General features: G+C 46.5%; 1 protein-coding gene across 3 annotated transcripts; it reads left to right on the top strand.

Annotated features, from left to right (window-relative positions):
• Positions 1-362: 362 nt before the first annotated feature.
• Positions 363-22,057, top strand: sugt1 (SGT1 homolog, MIS12 kinetochore complex assembly cochaperone). Of its 3 annotated transcripts, none has more exons than XM_086202971.1 (13): positions 363-508; positions 605-653; positions 2,813-2,903; positions 3,305-3,374; positions 4,358-4,428; positions 5,612-5,665; positions 6,519-6,547; positions 6,760-6,782; positions 6,906-7,002; positions 8,384-8,491; positions 17,669-17,759; positions 18,848-19,020; positions 21,385-22,057. In XM_086202971.1, the coding sequence occupies exons 1-13, from the start codon at positions 495-497 to the stop codon at positions 21,484-21,486; spliced, it is 972 nt and encodes a 323-aa protein (XP_086059097.1). In that variant the 5' UTR covers positions 363-494; the 3' UTR covers positions 21,487-22,057. The 3 variants fall into 3 exon arrangements, with proteins under 3 accessions (XP_086059097.1, XP_086059096.1, XP_086059098.1); XM_086202970.1 differs by having other exon boundaries at positions 364-508; positions 6,757-6,782; XM_086202972.1 differs by having other exon boundaries at positions 392-508; positions 608-653; positions 6,757-6,782.
• Positions 22,058-23,328: the final 1,271 nt, after the last annotated feature.

The following is a 23,328-nucleotide window of genomic DNA, read 5'->3' as shown; positions in this document are numbered from 1 at the left end:
GTTCACGTGGTTCAGTGATCAACAGGGAAAATCTCTTGAATTACTAATCCACATTTATGTATCAAACCAGCTGACATTTTTGAAAACTTTTGCTCTTGACACCTTACAATAGATTTTACTGCCAATAAATCTGCTTTTTTAAGCTACAAATTTAAAATGTGTGAAATATTTTAGTGAAATACTGATTTTACCAAGTAGATTATTTATACTCATACTGAACAAAGTACACCGATTTTTTTTTCGGGGGGTGGGTCATTTATTATTATGTATCAGTCCCGGCGGTGCCGTTGTTACAGCTGGGTGTTTGGCAGTAATTTGTCGTGGTTATGAGTCCGCCCAGCTGCCAGGTGGCGGTGTGTCCTCTGGGGCGCTGCTCGGCCGGATGTTGACCTGCCTGCTGCCGAGCTCGAGCTGTGTCTCACGTTTCCAACTGTCCCCACACTTCTAGAACTTTCCCGGTACTCTGCTACACCGTCTACATCAGCTGCGAACCAATGGCAACCGAATGGCAAGTCGATCTAAACAAATGCATTCTATGTTCATATCTTTTCACAAATGTCTCGCTATCCAGCTGATTAATACTTGGTCTCTCCTTTCGGTTTAGCAGTTTCCCCGATAGCCTCATTGATGAAGATCCACTGAAAGCTCTGGAGGTAAACATTCGCTGCCCAGGAACACATAACATGTCGGTTTCGTCAAATGTTTCAATCTTCCTTGATAACCTGTCAGCGCTACCGTCCTCCGTGTTTTACACGGAGAATAGAGTACAATAGCAGCGTGGCTAACGTTAGCACAGATTCGGACCGCTGACTGAGTTAGCTAACGCTGCCTTGTCCCTCTCTGATCGGTGGTCGTGTCGTCAGGTGGCTTTTGTGGGTTAGCAAGGAAACTGGGTTCATCCCGTAATTCCCAGTCACAAATATATAGGTGGCTTGTCCGTGAGCCGTCACCATGGTAACTCGTGCCGTAAGCTAGCGGATGCGAGGAAAACAGCAGCAGAACCCAAGCGTCCCTCCCAAAAACACAACACGAAAGAGAGGAATCAGTGAATAGATTCATACTTATTAATCAGCGTATGAAACATTTTCTAAAATACTGTAATTTTTGGTGTCACATTTTTCTTTTCGACCAACTGCGACTGGCTGCTAGGGCTGGTCCCTGTGCTGGTCCATCTTGACTGGGAAACAAAACGGAATTCTGATTTCCATCTACCTGGTGGCTGCGTCAGCAAGATGAGAGCTGTGACATTCTTGTGTGTTAACGGCGTAGGAGACCCGCCTTTACTGGGAGAGGAAGAGCCATATTACTGATGGAGCAGCGTGTCGAGCTAAATACTCCAACAGCCTGAGTTGCTTTGCGACACTTGCAGAACCACAATGACAGAATGGTGTTGCCTACATAATTAGATTGTATTAGGTTGTTGAGCATGTGGCAGATGTCTGAAACTATTGTGGTGATTACATTGTTTTAACAGTCTTTGTTGTCTGCCGGAGCAGCCGCTGCTTCATGTCTGTAATGTGATTTCTTTTACTGCTGCAGTATTCATAGCTCATTTATTTAGTGTTTGTCATTTAATTGAGTTGAGTCTGGTCTTGGTTTATTCCACTGAGGCATTGCAACTACCGAGTGACAGTGTAGCATGAACTCAGTGCTTCAGTTTCGATTACCTGCAGTGGTTGTTAGAAACTGTGCCTGTCAACCCCAGATCCAGACAAGAAGAAGAAGTGTCGCCCCCCCCCCCCCCCGCTTTCCTCCGTGTTGCGTCGAGAGCTGAGACCCTCAGAGACCTGCTGACCACTAGTTAGCTTAGCACGATGAATGGTAGTGGATGGGCAGGCTAGCATACCTGTCAAATCATCGGGTAAATAAACTTTTCTCAAAACATTCTTTGCCTGCATTAGCAGAACTTGGATTGTGTGCATCACTTTTCAGGAAACACAAACGACAAGATATTGTAAGCTTGGAATCAGACACATGGCCAGAACTACTTTGCATCTTGGCCCAGTGATTTGATGCAAGACCTCAAAACTTGCTGCCAACAAATCATGTCCACATCTCTAAGAGGCCATGAAGGGTTACGAATGAACCGACCAAGATCCTGAACGTATCTTTTGATGGCCTTTGACAGCAGTATGCTAATCTGCCCATCCACAACCATTCATTGCACGAAGCTAACTAGCAGTCAATTGGTCTCAAGCCCCTAATGCAGCACAGAGGAGAGAAGGCTATCTTCTCTGGCTCTAGGGAGGTTGGATAATGAGCTTTTGTCCCAAAAAAACGTTGACGTGTTGCTTTGAAATCCATCGAAACAAATGTTCCGTGTCAGTGGTTGTGACTCAGGCGTCAGACTCGTGAAGCTGCTTTTGCAGATGTCAGTCAGAGGCACTTGTTTCAGTTGCGCCTCCTGTGAGTAGAGAGCCAATCACAAACACTGCTCATCCTGTAATTTTGTGGTTTTCAATTGGCCATATCATTCAACTAAAGTTGGTTTGGATCGTCCAGTTCTACTTGTAAACTTGGTTGAATGTTTGTTTCCAGCCAGGCCAAGGAGCTCCACACACAGTTGCGTCTGCTGTGTTTCAAGTGAAAGATGCCACCAATCTTGCATCGAATCACCTGACGAGCTTAAGTTAGTGAATTTGACTAAATTAGATTTGGATTTAAAGATGATTTGTTCAGGACTGCTGAAGTCTCCGATAGAGGAGCCAACGATTTTGGCCTCAGTTGCTCTGCGATACTCAGCCAGATCGCTCGTGTGTGTATGAACCATCTCTCTCTCTCGCTCTCTCTCTCTCTCTCTGTCTGTGTCCAGGAACTGAGCAAGGCCTTGCAGGGAGACTCCAACAACGCTGAGTGCTTCTGCCAGCGTGCTTATGCCCACATACTCCTCAAAAACTACAGCTGTAAGCCTGAATACTGCATGTCTCTTGTCAGTTACTTTTAAGAGCTCAAAGCCATAAATGTCCTAAAAATGTTTTCAATAGTCGTATTAATATCTCTCCGATATCAAAGTCTGGATTAGCCTTTGATGTCTACACTGCAGAATCAAGAATTTCCTTCCGTACTGTTGAATGGGACATAAAACAGAAGCACTTAACACCCACAAACGTCGGGCCTGTGTTGTTGGTGGGCCAATCCACTCTCATTTCCATGTCAAGTGACTGTAACACAGCAGGATGAACAATATGAATCCACTGGTAATGGGGAAGGACTGTTGTGGGTTTCCTCAACCCACTGACAAATCCTTATTTTGGTGTATGATGGGTTGAAAAACAAAGCTGATATTGTTATCTTCTCCTCACAGGTGCCGCTGATGATGCTAAGAAGGCCCAGCAGCTGAAGCCCAACCTCCCACTTGCTTTCATGAGAACAGGGTGTGTATTATGTTTGTGTAGAAGAGGAGGTGTTGTAATTACACACTTAGCAGCCCCACTTAAGCACATGTGTTTGTCGCCATTCATGCAGCTTAAGGATACAAGTCAAGCATGTTTGAACGTGACGATGCTAACGCTCTGGGTGTACGAGGTTGGACACTGTTGTTGTTATTTCTGCAACCGATTGGCCGAGAGCTGATATTTACCTTTCATTTATTTACCTGTACAAAAACAAGATTACATGATAGTTGAATTTTACACATCATGAAATCACAAGTAAACACTGCCATTTTGAAAAAGAATTGTGTTTCTCTTTTTCATTGACGAGGACAGAAGAGACTTCAGCTAAACTGGGCTGATATCAAGTTAATTCTGAGTATCTGGAGATACTGAGAATGCACTGGTTTAATCCTGCATCCCTACAGAATCCCCCTACTGTTTGTTTTGAGAAGAGCTTTAACAAAATGTTTGAGAAAGTGGGTAAGCAGCTGAGCGGTCCCGGGAAAACATGTACGAAAAGATATGTCATATTTAGAAAAAGGAATCATCCAAAATGTCTGTCAAAGGAAGTCTAGATTTCAGATCAAGCATTCCTGAAATGTAGCGCCCTCTCTTGTCAATGGTTGATTAAAATGTCAAGCGAGCAAAGACATCAATGCATATCAGAGAAGTCTGGGATGGTGTAACTCAATAATCCAGCAATCTAAAAACACTCTTACTTGGATTACATTTACGATCTGCCAAATTTCAGCGGCAGTGCCGTTAAAGAGGCAAACCATAGCACCTCAGTCCCAGTACCCGTACACACCAGTTACCAGCTGGGAGAGACTGGTTTGAAGGGTTAGTTAAGCTGTCATATTTACTGTCCAAACCTCAGATGCTGTGATCCAGCCGCTGACCTGAGCGGTGCCTGTAAACCCCTCACTGGGGGCCCAGCGATCCTGACTGTTGTTTGCTGTGTGCTTTTCTCCCTCTCGCTGCAGAATAGCAGAGTACCACCTGAACCACTATGAGTCAGCACACGCAGCCTTCACTCAGGGACACCAGCTGGATGGTGAGTACGGCTGCTGGCTCCCAGTGCAAAGCTCCATCCCCTGCTGCCTCACTGAGTGCAGGGTGAAGAAAATTCCATGTAATATCCTAATTGTTTCGTTTTATCTGTGCCCTTTCAGCATTGTTTTACTTGGAATGAAATGAAAAATAAGGACTAAACTGCTACATAACCTTCTATAAACCTCCTCAAACTAGTTGAGAACCGACCAGTCACGCTCAGGCGCAGCCTGCTCCCTCCTCTGATGCCCAAACCCTGGGCTTTTAGGGTTGTTATACATTTTAACCATCAGTTGAGTTGTAGGTGGTCATGAAATGGTTCATGGTATTTACCCATTTGTGGTATACTAGCTGTGAGGTATGTGTGTCCTGTATGACCGCCTTTTTGGTACCTTCCTTACGACTGCCGACGAAATTTAGCAACTGCGCTAATTCGGGCAGCTTTATATTGATGCTACTGCTGATGTGTTGGTTAACGTGCATTGTCCTGATCCAATAAACTCAATAAGAGTAATCTTGGCATTACTGCCAGTTAATTAAGTGATTCATTAAAAAAAAATCTCATTCCTTTCTGCTACAGTGCCGGGGGCCAGAGAACCAGGTTTCAAGGCCCCTAACTCAGTGACTGAGTGAGTCGGTCAGTGGGGGGGGGGGGCGTGTAGTCAGATGCAGCTTTGGGATTCAGTTGTGATCTCGGCCAGCCACATGTTGGCTCAGCCAGCATGACGAAGGCTCGCCATGGTGACTAACCTCATTGTCCAGGTTGATCAAGTATCTGGAGGAAGTAATTAGAAAAACTGTTGTCAGAATTAAACCAATGTGATGGGGGGAAGAAAAGAAAAAGGAGGCCTAGGGTCCACAAGTCAGTGCAGTGTTTGGAAATGTTTTGCTTGTAAATTCACATATCCACTGGGCCCCGATGTCGCCTACATTTATCTACTACACACATTCTCACTCACCTTGCAGCTACGTAAGCCCATTTCCTTCCAAGTAATTTCTGCTTTGGAATAAAACCTATTAAGTCGTTGCCCTCAGCCTTTCCGGGCGTTTAGTCAAACCACTTTAGACTCCCACCTCCCTGGTGCCCCCAGCTGTTTACACTGATGTCTCTAATTGAGTTGTTGGTTCGTATCATGTTGTAACAAAAACATGAGCACCTTTCTCTCTTTTTGTTATGATTCTGACAGGTTCTGACAAATCATTTGAGATTTGGATCAAGCGTTGTGAGGAGATGTTGAGCGGTGAGTCGTGAGCTTACACTTCTCTCGTGTATTAAGTTTAGTTTTGGTCTCTGATTTAAAGTGTGTTGGGAGTTAAATGGTCTTATCTACTGCCAGTAGTTTGACTCGCTCGGAGACATGAATGATGGTGTACAAGAACATCTTGCTGATCCATGTATACGATGTTCTCCTGGCCATCAAGGCTGAACTAAAGTCCTCCATTTTGGAGTCATCAGTCCATCTGAGCAGTCTCGTGGTGTCTGCACATGTCCATGAATCTATGCGATGGCAGTGGGGAGTGTTAAAGCAGAGCTGCCTTGTTCTATAAAAGCACGACGTGTCTGGGTGGAGAGTTTGTTTGCCGGCGGTGCCCAGACCCTCTGGATCGTCTCAAGTAAACAAGTGCATGAGTTTTGACAAACACGCTTCACACCCGCATGCATATATACTCCCAGGAGCGCTGTGATTCACTGATGTTTGAAACCCCCCCCCCCACACACACACACACACACACACACCACTCTACGACCTGATTAAGACAACATTAACACGCCTCGTATCATCTCGCTCATCCCTCTATGCTTGCACTCTCTAATGAAGTTAGTGAATAATGTATGATAGCATGCTGGTAAACGGTGATCAGGCCTGCTTGGGCTCACTGGGCATTTAATGTGCATCGATGGACCAGTAAACAAACTGCTGGTGAGGCTTGGCGGGTGTGTCTGTGGGGCAGTCGTCTGTCACTGAGCTACGGGAACATGCTAGAATAAAAGCTAGAAAAGACATTAAAGCAGTTCAGAGTTGAGTTGAAAGGAGATTTTAAACCTTTGTACCTGCTACGCATCTATATATACATATTTTTTTCTTCCTGCAGAGGAGACACAGAACAGCAGCATCAACAGGGTGAGTTTCTCTTTGCTACCACCTGGGGGCATTGTTGCCCTCAGCATCAGTGGAGAGCAGAGGCCCGATCATAGCGGGCTCCTGCTTGAAAAACTAAGCTTCCTTTGTTGTGTTGATGTTTCTCCCCTCAGTTGTTTTTATGTCCTCTTTGTTTCATCCCTCTGCCTTATCACCATGTTCTCCTCTCTCTTGGGGGCTAAACAACACAGCAGACACCGGCAGTCCCACCTGTGAAGTAAGTAGATAAATATTAACACGCTATCGTTTATCTGTGTCCTTTAACTGGCTGATTTCTATCCTTTTAATTACACTTGTTTTGGACTTCTTAATCAGTTGTGTATCCGCGTGTCTATTGCAGATATGACTGGTACCAAACAGAATCTCAAGTCATTGTCACAGTCATGGCAAAAAATGTACCCAAGGACGGCGTGTGTGTCAGCTTCATGGAAAAAGAGGTATAAACACGCAATTAAGAACAGAAGGGAAGAATTTGGCTTTTGAACAAGAGAGAAATGAAGAGAGTCTGTGGTGTGTGTGGAAGAGAGATGGGTAAGCTCTTGGGTGTTTCCTCAGGGGGGCCCATTAGATGGGTCTCATACACACTTGTGCGTGAACACGCCTACGTACACACACACACACACACTCCCCACAGAACTAACTATCCCTCCAGTGGTGCCTTGTTAACATTGCCCCCAAAGTACAGATCTAAGAACAATTTACCCTCGCCAGATTCGCCAACCTCCTAATTGTCTGTAGATAGAAGATATAACTGATCTAGGATCAGCTGCAGCACCCTCCAGGGACAACACTCTTTTTTTCCCCTCTTCTGTCTTCCTTTCTGTCTTTCCTTTCCTCTTTTCCCCCTCCAAGGGATAACCGCAGGGCACCCCAGGGAGCGGCTTTGTCTTTCCTAATAGAATAACAAACGGAGTTTACCCCCATTTCAAAAGAAATAGTTCACTCGCTCCAAATCACACAGTCACTTGTTAAGCTCCCTCTGTGGTGTGAAGTACAGATAAGTTCATATTTTATTACTAGGTCAGTATATACAAAAGAAATTAAAGATGAAAGGAGGTGGCTCCAGTTATTTTCCCTGGCTACTGAGAATGCAGCAGCTGTGTACCTACAGACAGCAGCAGCACTCCTCTGGAAATGAATATTAAGGCTTTGATAGCTTTAAGAATTGCCCAAAAGCTACTTAAGCTAACTTTCTAAGCTTTTATCCCAGATGAACTACTTCTTTTATTCATTTAGCATTAGAGAAGTCAGGTTCATGTACGCACATACCAAATCAACAGGCAGGTTCTTCTTCCAGTGTGCTGCTAGGGTGCTATAGGAGCGCAGCGTGTGCTGAGTGAGGAGTGTGAAAGGAGCGTGTGGATTTGAGCCACAGCCGAGGCCATGTCCCTGCTGTCCAACGAGCCACCCATGCCGTCCCAGAGAATGACAGGCTCTTAGAGCTGTCTGAGCCGCCCTCATCACTGATGCTCAGTGGCTGAAGGGGACAGCGCCAGGATACTCCTGGCTGTCACACCAGCCAGATCAGACGCTTATTGTCGAGGACATTCTGACACCTTGCCCTCCATACTTTCTTTTTGTTTTGTATTTCCTGACCACGATGAATTGGATTGGACAATAAAATTCATTATCATTCTTTTTCTGTTTTTATTGTTCTCTGTCTTATTGTTCTATCATTATTCTTTTACAGTTCTGATTTAATTTAGAAGCCATTTCATGCTTGTTTTCCTCGTTTCTTACTGTCAGTGCTCACAACGTATCTCAAGCCCACAGAGCAATGAGCCTAAGAAGGCTAATGTCTGCTGTCTGTGCTTTTAGCTCTCTGCCGTGATACGGCTGGCGTCAGGGGAGGACTACAAGCTCCACCTCCAGCTCCTGCACCCCATCATCCCACAGCAGAGCACCTTCAAGATCCTCACCACTAAGGTACCACCATTACCTTCAGTTACCTTGAGCAATTACGGTGTTAGAAAAACTTTCAAATCAACAAAACATTCATTTTTGGAAGAAAATACCTCAAACTTTCTTCCACGTCTATACCTCAGAGCAGCAGAGTTTCCAGATTAGATAATATTGGGATTCTGCAGGAAAACACAGACTACTGGCAAACGGACAGTGTGTGACTCAAGAATGTCGCACCCAAAGCATTGAATGTCACTCAAATGTCACATGGGTGTGTTTAGGAGAGAACATTCCTCTGTGGCACCCCGCTCAGCACATTGTAGATTTTAATGCAGTGTGCACAACAAAATGCAAAACTCATGTGAATTGAATGTTTGTTGGGCGGCCCGGTGGAGCAGTGGTCCTCACGGTGGCCCCCCAGCAAGAAGGTTGTGGGTGGAGCCCCGGCTGGAGCACGGGGTCTTTCTGTGTGAGTCTCCATGTTCTCCCTGTTCCTGCTGGGTTCTCTCTCTGGGAGAGCCAATGGTTGTCTGTCTCTGTGTGTTGGCCCTGTAGTCCCTGTTTCAGAACCTGAGCAACCGGCACCCCGATTACCGACTACATAGAACATTTTGATCGAAAGATGACGACACACTCGGCCTCTTATCATCCTGGCAACTTTGTGTTTTACACATACGTTTGCAATGAGTTGGCTGACAGGTTGAGATTTAAGTGAGACAGATGAGTGAGACGCACTCATGAAGCAGGGACAGTGACAGAAGGTCTCGAGTCCATGTCCAAAAGGAACATGAGAGGAAGTCAGATGTTCGAGTACACGGGACGAGAACGGTCGGATGAAGTCACCTCTGAGGTTACTTTGCTCAACACTGGGGCAAACAGACTTTTGGAAATTCCCTCAATTAATTCAGTCATGCATTTTTTTCTAACGATTATTGGAAATTTGGAGATTTGATGAGCACTACACCACATGTTGGGTCTCCGTTGATCATGGTCCACACAGAGTTTTTCTGACAGCAGTGGCAGGATTCATGGGCTGTGGAGCTGAATCATGGAGCTTTTTGACCATAAATACATGAGAATATTGTTAATTAAACCACCAAAATGCAAACGTTATACTGGGAATGGGCATAATACGGCCCCTTCAGTGCTCCAGTCATTGTCCCAGTATACATCGTTGGCAAAGAATCAGTTTATTGACCAAAGCCTGTCTGCCCCTGGAACAGTAGGTGGGGCTAGGCCCCCGTACAGCTGGTCACAGGCTTGTTTCCTTCAGGTTCACATCTCAAACCAAACAAGGTAGCAAGTGGCATCCCTGTGCGATGGAGGACGTGCATTAAAAGACTGATAAAGCAAAAGGACAGCTCCTTAACCTGAGACAGCTTTAAGTTTGTGGCCTCATCTGAGCAGAAGTGCGTGTGATAATAACCCTAACCCTTGATTGTTAGCTGTTTGTCTTCTGGGTTAAACCAGTAGTTAGTAGTTTTTAACATGGAAACATTCTGTCATATTTCAGTCATTGGAAAACCAGCGAAATATGACACCTCCACGGGGGGAACCATGGGATTTTACAAATGACGTTTTTTGTGTGTGTGTGTTTTTTTTAGAGCAGATAGTATCACCTGTTTCCTACACAGAATTAGGTCTTTGCTGATTGAAGATGTTTTTCTCCACAGTGACTTCAGCTGTAGTGAAAAATAAACTGTTTACCGCTCTACAGCTTTCTCTCCGTAGAAAAACACCCAGCAAACAAGGAAAACAACATTTTTTTTTGGGTCAACAACAAACAAGGAAGACGCAACATTTTGAGGTCAATCCAACTAGGTTTAGACATTAAATGAAAATCTGTTTTTGTCTCAGAACCAATGAAAACACTGTACGTCGTGTTACCGTTCTTGTAAATACGCTCACCTGCAAAAGACATGGACGTTGTTTATGCCTGTAAAGAAAATATGATGCATTAACGTCAAGCAAAGAGGAAGTGAAACTCCGTCTTTGCCAGAGTCACAAGCAGTCCTGCTTATGAATGCAGTTTCAGGAGGAGATCATGTCAGAAGGTGGTGTGAGACACTGAGTAAAAGAACCTTGAAGCTGCGACTGTAACGCGCTCACTGAACCTGAGACTGATCAGTTTTAGGGTTACTGCCCCGAGATTAACATCTTAATCTCTTCAATAATTTCACTCTGTATAAAATAGACTGCCACTCCTTATAATTCCTTAATGCTGGTAAAGCTCGCTGTCGCTGGAGTAGAAATGAGAAAATCCACTCTCGCTGTACACGGCGAAGCTCCTGTGGAGCCTTCAGCTAACAGGAGATTCACGCATATACACAAATCCTCACTCCTACACACACACACACATACTTATCAGGGCTGTACCCGCTTAGAGTTCCTCAGCACTGTTTAAGGTGATTACAAGCCTAATGAGTGGGAAGGGCACTTTTTTACTCTAAACTAATTAGTGGGTATTACAGTGGATGGAGGCTAATTAGCGTGCTGGCTGAGTGTGCTGATTCAGGGTTGAGACCACTGTCAGATTTGAGCCTGAAGATAACAACTGTGCTGCTTTGATTGGTTTGCTTGTTAAGTTTGATTATTATTTTCAAGGCAGCAAATCAATCTGGTCTTGCCAATAGTATGGGGTGATACAAAGCTCTGCTCTGTGTTGAACCCTACAAACAGACATTGGGATGCTTGCGGACGACTCTTCCATCCTTCATTTCTAGACTTCACATCCGCAAAAGCATCTTCAGCTGAAACTTGTTGAAAGAAAATGGTTGAATGAGGTTTGGAACAGGGAGACGCCGTCTCACCTGATTGTTGTCACGTCACAAAGGTGGGCTACTCAGTACTTTGGGGCTAAAATGGATCCTCTGCCAAGTCCATTTTTAGGGTCCTTGTTGAGGAGATCATAAGCAGACGGTCTGTGGTTCCATCAGGGCATCCAGTCAGTGACACCTGCTACTGTCAGATGAAACGCTGCAGCTGTTCAGTCTGAAGTGGCCAATCTTGGCGATCAAACAGCCAAAGGTGCTAAGACGAGCGTGCTCAGTGAATTAGCAGTAGCATGATGTTTAGCTCCTGATTCACTGGAGCAGCAGCTCATTAGAAGAGTTGGGCTCAGTGGTGGGATTCCTAGAAAATCAATGCTAACATCATGATCATGACTCTTCAAGCTTCTCTTCGAGCTTCAACTCCGGGGCAGTGGAAATAGCTTGTGAGCAAAGATATTTCATGAACATTTGGAGTTGAGATGGTAAATATTTTAGCTCCTGTAGTTTTTTAGATTGTGTGAGCAGAGCGGGCAGGTATCAGAGAGCCAGGACTGGAGTCCAGGCCAAACCACTGCGGTAAGAAGTCAACCTTGATACAAGCTGGAGCAGCTTACTAACGATCACAGAGCCTCAGGGTGCACGGCGATGATGCTTGTCACTCCTCAGTCAGAGTCTACCATAGGTGTGAGTCAACAGGCTTCTTAACGCTTCCAAATATAAAAAAAGAAAGGAAGGTCCAGGTCTGCTTGGTCTAGGTCCAGGTCTGCTTGGTCTAGGTCCAGGTCTGCTTGGTCTAGGTCCAGGTCTGCTTGGGTTCAGGCCTGAAACAATTGGCAAGGCTTCAGGAACATCGAGGTTTTGCTTCATATAAGCATCTCAGTGAAGGTTTGCACGTCTGTGTCTGTCTGGATCGAGTCACGTCAGAAATGTTTATCATGATCAACAACTTTAGAGGTGAACGTTGCAAAGCCTGTGTTGGGCAACGAGGTCACATGATCATCCAGGTTAAAACTGGTCTCCCTGCATGTTTGTGTGAGCTTCACACAGATGGAAATCTACTAGACTGCTTCTAGTGACTCCGCACGACAAAATAAATATTACTGGTAAGGTTACATTATAATTTGTAGTACCAGTAATCCATCCATCCATCCCTCCACCCATCCATCCATTTTCTCCCTCTTCTCCTGTTGAGGGTGGTGGGGGTGGAGCCTATCCCAGCAGCCTTCCCCCTGGACAGGTCACCAGTCCATGGCAGGGCCAACACATAGAGACAGACAACCATTGGCTCTCCCAGCCACGCCTACGGTCAATTTAGAGTCTGGATTAACCTGGTCCCTCTTGATGTCTTTGGACTGTGGAGGAAGCTGGAGTACCAGAGAGAACCCAGCAGGAACAGGGAGAACATGGAGACTCACCCAGAAAGACCCCGTGCTCCAGCCGGGGCTCCACCCACAACCTTCCTGCTGGGGGGCTGCAGTGAGGACCACTGCTCCACCGTGCCGCCCAGTGCCAGTAATGTTATGTCACTATAATAAAAAAAATGCAGAACTTTATTGACAATGCAAAACAGATGTGTTCAGGGGGGTCGGTACGAGTCCAGCTGATGTATCTGAGGTCTGAGGCCCCATCAAAGGGCGCAGTCGTACTGATGCTGACAAAAGCCAAATGTACTTTGTTTTTTGCAGCGCTTGCAATAATTGTATAGAAATAGATAACAACTTACTATGATCATGAGTTACCAGTCGCCTTTAAACCACAATATTTTCTTCAGCTCAGGAGATGAGCTTGGTGATCTTGTGATGACGTGTCGATAGCCTGTTGTCGCAGGCTTATTAATCTGTTATGACGAGATCAGAAATGTAATTGCATCACTGGCCTTTCATGGCTCCCATACCTTCATCCATGCCAGCTTGTCAGTGGCAGAGAGTTTTCCTCCAAAAGCCGTGTGCTGCTGATCTCAATGAAGTGAGGGGTTTACATGATCTGCTGATGTCTGCATGTGAAAACAGAGACGAGTGACCTGCTAATGGCAACTCCCTCCTGATATTTGATTAAAACTCAGCAGAAAGACAGACGCAGCCGTAGTAATCTGGCCTTTAGCTGGTTTAATTAAAAAGAATAAAGCTCGTAATTAAGTGCTATGTGAGTATTTCAAAGGTAGCCTTCTTTTGTGAATCGAAAAAAAGGGTTTTGAACAACCTTGTTTGAGGAAAGTATCAAAAGTGCCCTTTGGAGGGAAGCATCAAAACGCAGCAATTGTTTTAGCGCTGGGATAATAAGATTGGCTGTGATTGATGTAGAGCATCCTGGAACCTGCCCAATATTCCGTGAAAGCGCCAAGGATATTTATTTTGGTTTATCTTGGAGTGAGGCCACAGAGGGAGAGGAAACGCTGTACGCCATCGCAGGTGCTTGAATTGCATCGTCCCCAAAATAATACAGACGTTTGAGTCTCCTCGACAATTTGATGATCAGTTTTACATAACCTGACGGCTCTATTGTGTGCTTTGTATCGACTGGCTACAGCATGCTGAGTACAGGCTGACCTGCAAAGAAATCCCACCCGCCTTTTTGAAAAACACACTCTCGCTCACTTTCTCACTTTTCCATGGCAACAGCGGTCACTGCATACCAGAGGTGCACGTGGGCTGCAGCTTAAACAAGGGCTGAGTCTGAGAGACCGCAGCTGAAGATGATCTCAGACTCTTATCTCCACTCACATTTTTCTCTTCCTCATGTGCTGTTTGTCAGTGTACATACACCCCTCATGGACATCCACACACCACCCCGTCTGTCTCTCTGTCTCACACCCATGCAAGCACACACCTTCCTCTAGAATAACCGGACTGAGTGTCCACACTCCCACAAAGCCCCGACTGTTTGCTGGTCCACTGGGCTCCGCGGGTACACATGGCCCTTACACACACACACACACACACCAAGCTCCTAAGCCCTCATAGGTAACTGCAGTATTTCCAAGCTGACATAAAAGCCCCTAATTCCTTTTGATTAAGTCCACAGGTGATGTGTGCACGCTTGCATGACAACGTGCGAGACCTCAACTAACTGAGCAGCTTTCTCGCTGCCTTTCATTTACATTTTTTGGAGCTGCTTCTATTTTCTCAAGCCAAGGAGCCACTGGGGGGGAAAAGCATTCAAATGAACAACGGCATCAGCAAATCAAGTTTCTCCAGATTGGCATGCATCCCTAATGAGCGTTTAAAAAAAAAAAAAAAAAGGGCATTGCTTGGGGAGCTGTTGATTCCCAACCAATGTCAGTCTGTCTGTCTGTGTAATAGGCTGCCCCGCACTCTTCACTCCACCATGTTTACGCTTCATCTCCTCGCTGTCTTTAAAGACAACTTAGCAGGGGGAGGCTAAGCCGGGCATGTGCGTGTGCGTGCACACACACACACACACACACACACACACACACACATGCGAACAGCAGGGTTGAAGAGTAATCTTTCAACACACTTTTGCCATTTACACAAAGTATTTGCAGTTTGTGTGTGTGTCTTCTGTAGCACATTATCGTCAGCATGACCTCCTCCTGTCCTCCACCACGACAGACATTCCAACCGCAGGGGTCACCACGACAACGGGGAGCCAATTACACACCAGTGTGTTTGATCAGAGCAGACGGCTGATGCGCGCACACACACAATCGTGCGTGCAAACACACTTTGCTCAACTTTGAATACACATTCGCGTGTTCATTCAGCTCCAAACTCATCTCTTTTCCACAAATAGCTAATGTGGCATCTCCCCTCTTTAATTTGCATGCCTGTCAGTGTCTCCGAATGTTTATATTTATTTCATTTATGTGTCGTTCCAGCCAAGTTTTGTAAAATCTGTTGGGATCTTGAAAAAGAGGGAGAAGATGCGAGGGATGCTGCTGGGGGGGATGGGGGGCGATGGTTAAAAAAACACATGTGACAAGCATCATAGGACCCCAGTGCCCTTCTGTAAATAGCATGTGTGTGTCCACATGTGTGTGTCTGTAGTGTAGTATTGTATAGCCCAGGCCCTGGGGTCCTGTGGGTGGTGGCCCCTGTATGTGGCTCGGCTGTCACATCCCTTTACGAGCCATCGCCTCGCCTGTCACACACACAGAGAGACACACACACGGCGCCTAGCCTGCCATGTCCTTAAAAGCCAGGCAACACAGATGTGGCAGCAGATTAATGTTGTATGGCCAGGGAGCACGCACCCACACGCGCACACGCACACACACACACACACACACACACACACGGACTGCCGTGTAGACTTATAGAAACATTCCAGACTGTTCATGGCTCCAGCGTTGCTGGCTGGTGGTTTTCAGTTGATAACACTTAATTAATTAATCGGTCGTTGCTTCAGAGCGGTTCCAGAGACATCACATGATCGGACACCGCTGCTGGATAGCCAGACTCACAGTCTCAACAAACCATCAGATTTAGTAATCAGAATGTTTGTGAACCAAAAGTCTGGTTGAAACACTGCTTCAAACGTCCGTCGAGCTGCGGTGTTTGTCAGCTTCAGCAGACTCTGAATTTTCCAAGCATCCTAAAACCTCTGGCAGCTCAACAGAGCCTCAGTTGTTGCCTGTCCGTCGGTCAAAAAACAACGGTTTAATATGCCAGGGGTTCCGTCTCAAACCTGAGGGAGGTTCCTGTCTCTAACTGCTTTGAGCCGCTCCAACAAACAGGCCTGAGCAGTTTGCTGGAGCCTGCAGCCGTCCTGGTCGGTCACCAGCCACAGTGATGCTGATCAGGTTTTGAGGAATCCTGTTTTCTATCAGTCCAGCATGGGGACATCTCTCCTCTCTGATACCCATGAGCCTCTGCTGCTCAAGGAGAAGAAGCCAGTTAGCAGCATCATAGCACATAATCGTTGTGACGGGAGACACACAGATAAATGCACTTGATCGGGATCATGGGACACTGAACGTGGTAGAAACCCTTTCGCTTTGTGGTTCCCTCTCAGGAGAAATGTAATCTTGGTGATTGTTTCATAACAGAAGTCACAGTGACACCTGAACACCTCACATGGGAGGGGTCGGGTGTCTTGCTCAAGGACCAGGGCAGTGGTGGGGTGTCCGAGACCTCACGTTACGATTTCAGTACATTGTATTGCAGTGCAATGAATATGGCGATACTCTACGTACTTCATTGAAAATTTCAAAATGGCAAAAATGCTAGATAATAGCATCCGGATTATCAATCCAGGATCATGAAATATAGATTTTTATGACAAGCGCTATCAGGAACATTCAGCACAGCCCCAGCAGGGCGAGCTGACCCTCAGTTTAACACCTGAGCCAGAACCCTTTTCATGTTTGTATCCGTTAGATCCCAGTTCTCATATCAAAGAACCAGCTATCGGAGAGTCGCTACTGGGATGGGCCAGAGGGGGAGTGTCAGAAGGCCAAACCAGCCACAGGCAGGCTCTGGAAACGCCACCCCTTCCTTTGATAATGCACCATTTGGCCTGACCTGTATTTGCAGCTTCTTCTGCTTTTTTTTTTTTTTAAGTTTCCCAGGTGAGCCAAAAAGTTAATTTCGGACCTTGCACAGATGCTCCGCTGTGTATGCGGCCCTTTGTGGGGCAGAAAGTGCTGACACACAGTGAAGTGATCTATCACTGTACTGCCACTTGCACTGGGTAGCGGCGATCATACTGTCGTATTTCCTTCAATCTGCTCCCCTCGCTCACGCCTCACTGTGCCAGTCAGCCGCTCTGCCTCCTCATCACTAACCTTGTCTACCTCTGGTTCCCCCTCCTCCGCTGGCACCCTCATAAATGAATCATCACATCGCCCAGCAGAGCAGAAATGTTCCTTAATTGCACCGACATAACCAGAGCTGCCTTTCACGTGCGTGAGACATATCAAACTCACATGCTATTAATGGGGGGGGTTGCGTGTCGCTGGTATGTGTCCTGTCAATGAGGCTCAGTGTTAAAAGTGTGTGCCCATGCCGTGTCCTCTCTCTCCTCATTGTTTTCCTGCTCTCCCATGTTCCCCTGGTGTAATGATTTGGATCAGATGCTGCTGTGTGGAATTAAGGCCCTCCTCCCCCTCCCTCCCCCTCCCTCCTGCTTATTCTGTCTTTCACACTGGCCCTCTGGCTGACAGGCATCTCGTTAGTGCAGTATGTCTGTCAGTGAGGTTTGAGATTGAGCTGTGCCCCCGTGTATCCCTGATGTCTCTCTCTCTCTCTCTCTCACTCACACACACACACACACACACACACTTTCTCAGAGCTGACGGCGGCTCTGACAGTCTCTCTGGCCTCAGTAATGATCTGATGTCCTGTACTTTCAAGATGTCACTCTAATGGAAGTGTTATTTTGGTCCTGAGCTCCAAAGAAAAACCATTTTGTAACACATTGTTATCTCCCTTGTTCCCTTTCATCCCCCCATCACCCTCTCCTCTGTCAGGTGGAGATGAAGATGAAGAAGACAGATGCCATCAGATGGGAGAAGCTGGAGGGAGAAGGACAGGAATGCAACATCAAACACTTCGATCCCAGTCAGTCCGCAGCCTCTGCGTTTACGCCGTCTCCCCCGAGTAGCCTCCCCTCTCTCCTCTCTTATCTCTGCCTCTCCTCCTCTCTCCGTCAACCTCCTCTTATTTCTCTCTACAAAGATCAGTATAAGCTCCTGTGTTTGTCTGCTCTGGACTAAAAGGCGAGTGGGCAGTCAAGCCCTCCTAGAGTCTTTCATTAGTCTGACGGATCAAGTAGGCACAGAAAGGGAGAGGTAAGACAGAAAAATATGACTCAGGATTTTAGCCCACATGTTCCATTACTGACAGGATTAATTACTTATATAAGTGTGTGCTGAAAGGGGGGAGCAAAAGTGAAATGGGCAGCCTCTCTATGCAACCAGCTCAACCTCGAAAGCCCTTTTTCTAAGCGCCTGTGACTGCTGAATTTGAACACGATGGTTGACATCTGATATTATGGTATCACACGGCTGTGTGTCCACACTTGGCCTGAATGTGTCTGCCGCTGTATTTATGTAAATCTGTGTCTGGATTACATTCATCACCCTTCCCCTTCATCTCTTGTTGGGGTTGCAGCAGTCGCGCTGCATCCAGAAAATACAGAAATCAAATCACAGTCAGATCAGCGCCAGTGTGTGCAAAATGACACGTTTAACAGCTCAAGTCCTAAATGAAGGAATTTATACAAAAATAGGAATTTCTAAAATCAGACTGGTTTGCCTGAGAACAGCACAACATGTAAATATAAAAGTTGGACGGCACATGAAGCATCGACTGAACCCTGGCGATGCGTGCTGATATCGGCACGTCATCGGTATCGACAGATGGCGCTTATTTCTCAGACCTATCTGGCTCAAGTCTTCTTTGCTCGCTCGGTTAAGATGAGGAGACGGTGCAGTAAACGGTTGATTCATGGGCCTTTCCAAATGTTGACGTGTGTTTCTGACGTACACAAAATTTAACAATCCGATCCGAAACTCGGTGTTATGTGGAATATTGAGTTATAAAAGATCAGATACTGGCAGATGAATCCAGTGCTGTCCTCCTTGAGCCACACAACCCAACACCCTCGCACCAGAGCGTCTTCAGCCGTGTTTTCCTGTGCCGGACAGATCAGTACCCCTCATCGTCCCACTACACCCGCAAATGGGACAAGATGGCGATGGACATCAGCGAGGAGGAGAAGAGCGAGAAGCTGGAAGGAGACGCGGCGCTCAACAAGCTCTTCCAGCAGATCTACTCGGACGGCTCGGACGAGGTCAAGCGAGCCATGAACAAGTCGTTTGTGAGTATCGCGCTGACGTGACTCCAAGTTGTTCTCATTCATCCGGTTCCTTGTTGTCTATATGATTTGATTCCCTCTGAGGAGTCCTGCAGAAGTCATACCCCAGGGTGTGTGTGTGTGTGTGTGTGTGCGCGCGCGTTAAAGGGTGAATTAGGCTATGTTGTAAGTGCCATATAAAAGGAGTATTTAATCAAAAGGGTTTTCCCATTGAGGAATTCATTCAAATTGGGGACAATAAATAAAAACTAAAGAAACAAAATATTTCTAACTGTCACTCTCCTCTATAAACACAAAAATAACCTACAAATTTTGATACATTTTGTTGATGAGCTTGAATGACAGATTTCCCTCCTTTTTTCTCCCAAGAAAGACAGCAAACGCCGTGTTTTTCGACCTCGTCACTGTCATGGCGATAATAGACGTAAAGATTCATTTCACATTCTCAAGGATCAGACGATCTCTGCTCGCTCAGGAGCAGTCCTAGTAACCGCCTGGATGAGGTACAAGTCAGGCACGACCACAGCAAATGGGACGCAGTTACACTGTCGTGTTTGTGTGTGTGTGTGTGTGTGTGTGTGTGTGTGTGTGTGTGTGTGTGCTGGGCAGCTCCTCAGAGATGTAGAACAGCTCCAAATGAAAGTCCTGCATTCAAAGCCAGACTCAAGTAAAGGTACTGAGGTACATCCTCATGTACTTGTACTACCAGCTGATGCATCAGTGGGTTCGCCCTTGTCATACTGGGGTCTGTTTAATTACTTCTTGCAAGACAATTAATTGGTTGGATTTTTATTTTATTTTATTGTATAGAACTCCTGTTCGTCTTTTACGTGATTTTTTTCCTAAATCTTCAAACTATGAATTCAGTGCTCAATAACTCCGTCTCTGTGGCACTTAGAGGTCGGAACATAGTTTTGATCGGTGACGAATAACCAGATGATATCCATTTCATCTCAAAGACACTTCACCCAGGATTGAGGCCCTCTGCCTCTCAGGCGTGGACACGTGTGTCTCGTGTTCAAGACACTTTCACAAAAGACTCAGCGGGTCATCTTTCGGCCCTCAGGCCACCGTCAGGTCTCTGTTTTGGCCCTTGGAGGGAGAACATTTTCTTCTTCCTGGTTGTAGCCAGAAAATGTAAGGAAAATCAGAAAAATGCTAATCACAATAACCCAGAGTTCTTAAGTCACACGCTCACATTGCTCCTTCTGTCCTTCCTAAGTCCCCAAAATTATAAATTTTGCTTTGTAAATCACAAAAAAGCAGCAAATCCTGATATTAAAGAGGCCTCTGACGCTCACCTCAGGGGCTCTAACATGGCGGTGGGCCCCCGAGGGCCACGACTGAAAGACTCCATCAATACTACAACGCCATGATGATCGCATATCTCAGTCTGTGTGCTCCTCGGCTCCGCCTCTCTCCTGCTTCCCTCTGGCGCTTGGATCCAAAGGTCAAACATGATGTAGGTTGGCAGTCTTGACTCCTCTCCTAGACTACTGGTTCTCACTAGAGGTCTTCAAGAGACCAGAGATTCACTACCCAGACCCAGAATAGACCCATCCAGTATTTCAAATCCAAGACCCAGACCAGGGACAAACTGCAGAATGAAGGACCCGGACCCGAACCCGAACCCGTGTGGGCCCCAGTTATTATATGCTAGGCCAGACCCACCTACACTGGTGTCCTAGCTAGTTGCTACAAAGTTAATGCTAATTTGTGAGCTAAACCAAAGCTTTGTTTCCTCGCGAATGTCAGGCGTCATCCCTGCTCACATGTTTCCTCTCCTGCTGACAGACACAACATGGCCGATCCACTTGGTCCATCTTAAAAGTCCACTTTCTGTGGTGGCGACGGGTGACGAATGCGGCCTGTTTTCAGAATTGGCTGTCGGCCTGAAAATATAAATATAACCATGATCATTTGGCCTTTTGGAATTTAAAAATGATTCACAATCTGGACTGTTGCTGTCAGCACCCAGTGTGCCCTCTGCTCTCTCATCCTGTCAGTGCCTGGAACACAAGCACACACACACACACACTTGGGCGGGCTGTGTGAGCGTGGCCTACCTGGGTGGAGGCTGTGAGCAAAACTCTTATAATCACATGTGAGGAGTAGAGAAGAAAAGCTTTTTGGTCTTTTTATACCTTTGGAGTGGATTTCTCATCTTGGCGCCGACTGTCAGTGGACTGTGAAGCGCCGGGTTCAGCCCTGGAGTGTTCTTTAATGAATAACAGCAGTAATGCTGAAGTCAACTCCTAAGCCTGGGGCGTTCTAAAGCAGGAAGAAGGTGTTGCATAACTAGATTACTAATGAATCGGCGGCCCTTTCCACTGCAGTGATTTCTTGCTCTGCCTCCCCCCTGTGTAGATGGAGTCAGGTGGTACAGTCCTGAGCACCAACTGGAAAGACGTGGGCAAGAGAAAAGTGGAAGCCAGCCCACCGGATGATGTGGAGGTTAAGAAGTACTGAACACCTCCCTCCCCCATCCGTGTTCCACCTTCCCCATCTGAACGACAGCGGACTCCTCACCACCTCCTCCCCCTTCCCCCAGAGCCTCAGTGGTGTTGATGGAGCCGCGGGGGTCCCACGGTAACGACACCAAGCTTCACACAGACGGGGTCTGGACGTTGAAATGCTCTACAGAACAGATTGAGTCACATTGTCTGATACTTTTGAAGCTGCTGGACTCAGGAGGGAGCGGAGGTCTGGATGAGACCTGCAACCATCGATTCAACTTTCAGATCGGAAAATTCCTCTTTGCTCTCCGCCGTCTCAATTCGCCTTCAGCCTTTCTTTGTGGGAGCCTTTTATTTCCTGTTATCAGCACTTGTATAAAAATGTAAAGTAAACATAATTGAGATGTTTAAATGATAACTAGGAGTGATTGGGATTTTTTTTTTTTTTTTTGCTAACGCTCTCCTGTAAACAGTAGGAAGTCAACAGCAATACTGAGCAGCAGACTGACGTGCCTGGCGTCTGTGACATGTCAGTCAGTGCCGGTCCCTCCCCTCAGTGTGACTCAAGCGTCTGTAAATAAAAGATTTGTTGTTTGACTCACTAACTTTGTCACGTGTTTTATGGATTGTTGTCTCTGAAAACTGTTTTGGACAGGTTGGAAAGTCTCAGAAGGGATCCATCAGACGCATAAACGGCAATATATCCTGACAAGGAGCCTTGCTGTGTGATAATGTGCTGAGAGGGATGAAATGTGGCATCGCTGATGCGAGCGCGGGCGCCGACAGCTGGAGGATATTCTCTCTCTATCACACTTTGATTGGTATCTTCTCAGAAGGCCTGAGGTCGTTTGGCCAGGAGGCGAGGACGCGGCCCTGAAGAGGACGGCTGATTTACAGTAGAAGATGTGGCTCCCGTGTGCTTGAGCCTCATGTATGTGGTAGCTGCAGCTGTGAGGGGGCGTCCGACTGAGGCAAGAGAGCATTAATATGGATCAGCCTCCAAACCGCATCATCAAGCCTCTCACACTGAGTTAAGTGTTAAATTCATCACACATCGTTTCATCTCTTGGGACGATCAAACACCCATTTGTGGCTCGGGATGAAGTCTTAGCTTCACAACTCTCGCTCGCTCGCTCACTCTCTCGCTCTCTCACACACACACCCGTATCCTTGACACACAAACACACCGCCCCATCCTTACCCCCTACCCCTGCCTTAGGCGCCACTGTGACATCAAAAGGAGCTAAGCACTTTGCATTGTGGGTAAGATCTGGGAGCATGACGGCTACAGAGTCTTTAGTCTCATTAAAGAGTTCTGGAGCTGCAACTCTCACATTAAACAAGTCCTGAAACTTCTCTTCCCTCTGGAGCGGCGGCCGTGAGACGCGCCCCCCCAGCTGAGGAGGGTCTTCAGTGTGGAAGGGTGTTCCCACCCAAACAGATAAGCGGGTTTATAACGTGTGTTCAGAAACAGCATGTGAGGTCGTTGGCTCAGTAAGACGAGAGGTCAACATTTACTTAAAAAGGTTTATTGGGTGATATTGCACTTTGGAAATGCTTCTTCAATGCAGATACAAATACATGTTTGAAAGGGAGGACTGAGGAAGCGCAGGACGTCGTTTTAAGGAGGCACTTGTGAAGAGGCAAGAGTGAAACACCAGAGCTGGAACTCCATCCCTCTGGTCGGACTAAAAGTCAAGCAACAGATGTTATTTGAGCCCATTTATACATTTATTTACATCAAATAGCAAAGAGTGAAGAGGACAGAAGACGGCAGCTCCAGGAGCAGCAGCTGCGGCTGTGGTGGCGTTACTCTCACAGCAGGAGGTCCGCGTGTGCGTGTGCTCTGCCGTTC

This window comes from Aulostomus chinensis, chromosome 5 (genome assembly GCF_037954235.1).
Source record: "Aulostomus chinensis isolate RoL2024-O1b breed Wild chromosome 5, RoL_Achi_v1.0, whole genome shotgun sequence".
In the NCBI taxonomy this organism is placed as follows: domain Eukaryota; kingdom Metazoa; phylum Chordata; class Actinopteri; order Syngnathiformes; family Aulostomidae; genus Aulostomus; species Aulostomus chinensis.
Note: the sequence above shows the minus strand (reverse complement) of the source record. Positions and strands in the feature narration are given on the sequence as shown.

Excerpts from the sequence above, each read along its gene's own strand:
- sugt1 (XM_086202970.1), top strand. Across the intron at positions 654-2,812 it reads ATCCACTGAAAGCTCTGGAG|GAACTGAGCAAGGCCTTGCA; the intron begins GTAAACATTCGC and ends GTCTGTGTCCAG. Across the intron at positions 6,548-6,756 it reads AGAACAGCAGCATCAACAGG|CAGACACCGGCAGTCCCACC; the intron begins GTGAGTTTCTCT and ends TAAACAACACAG.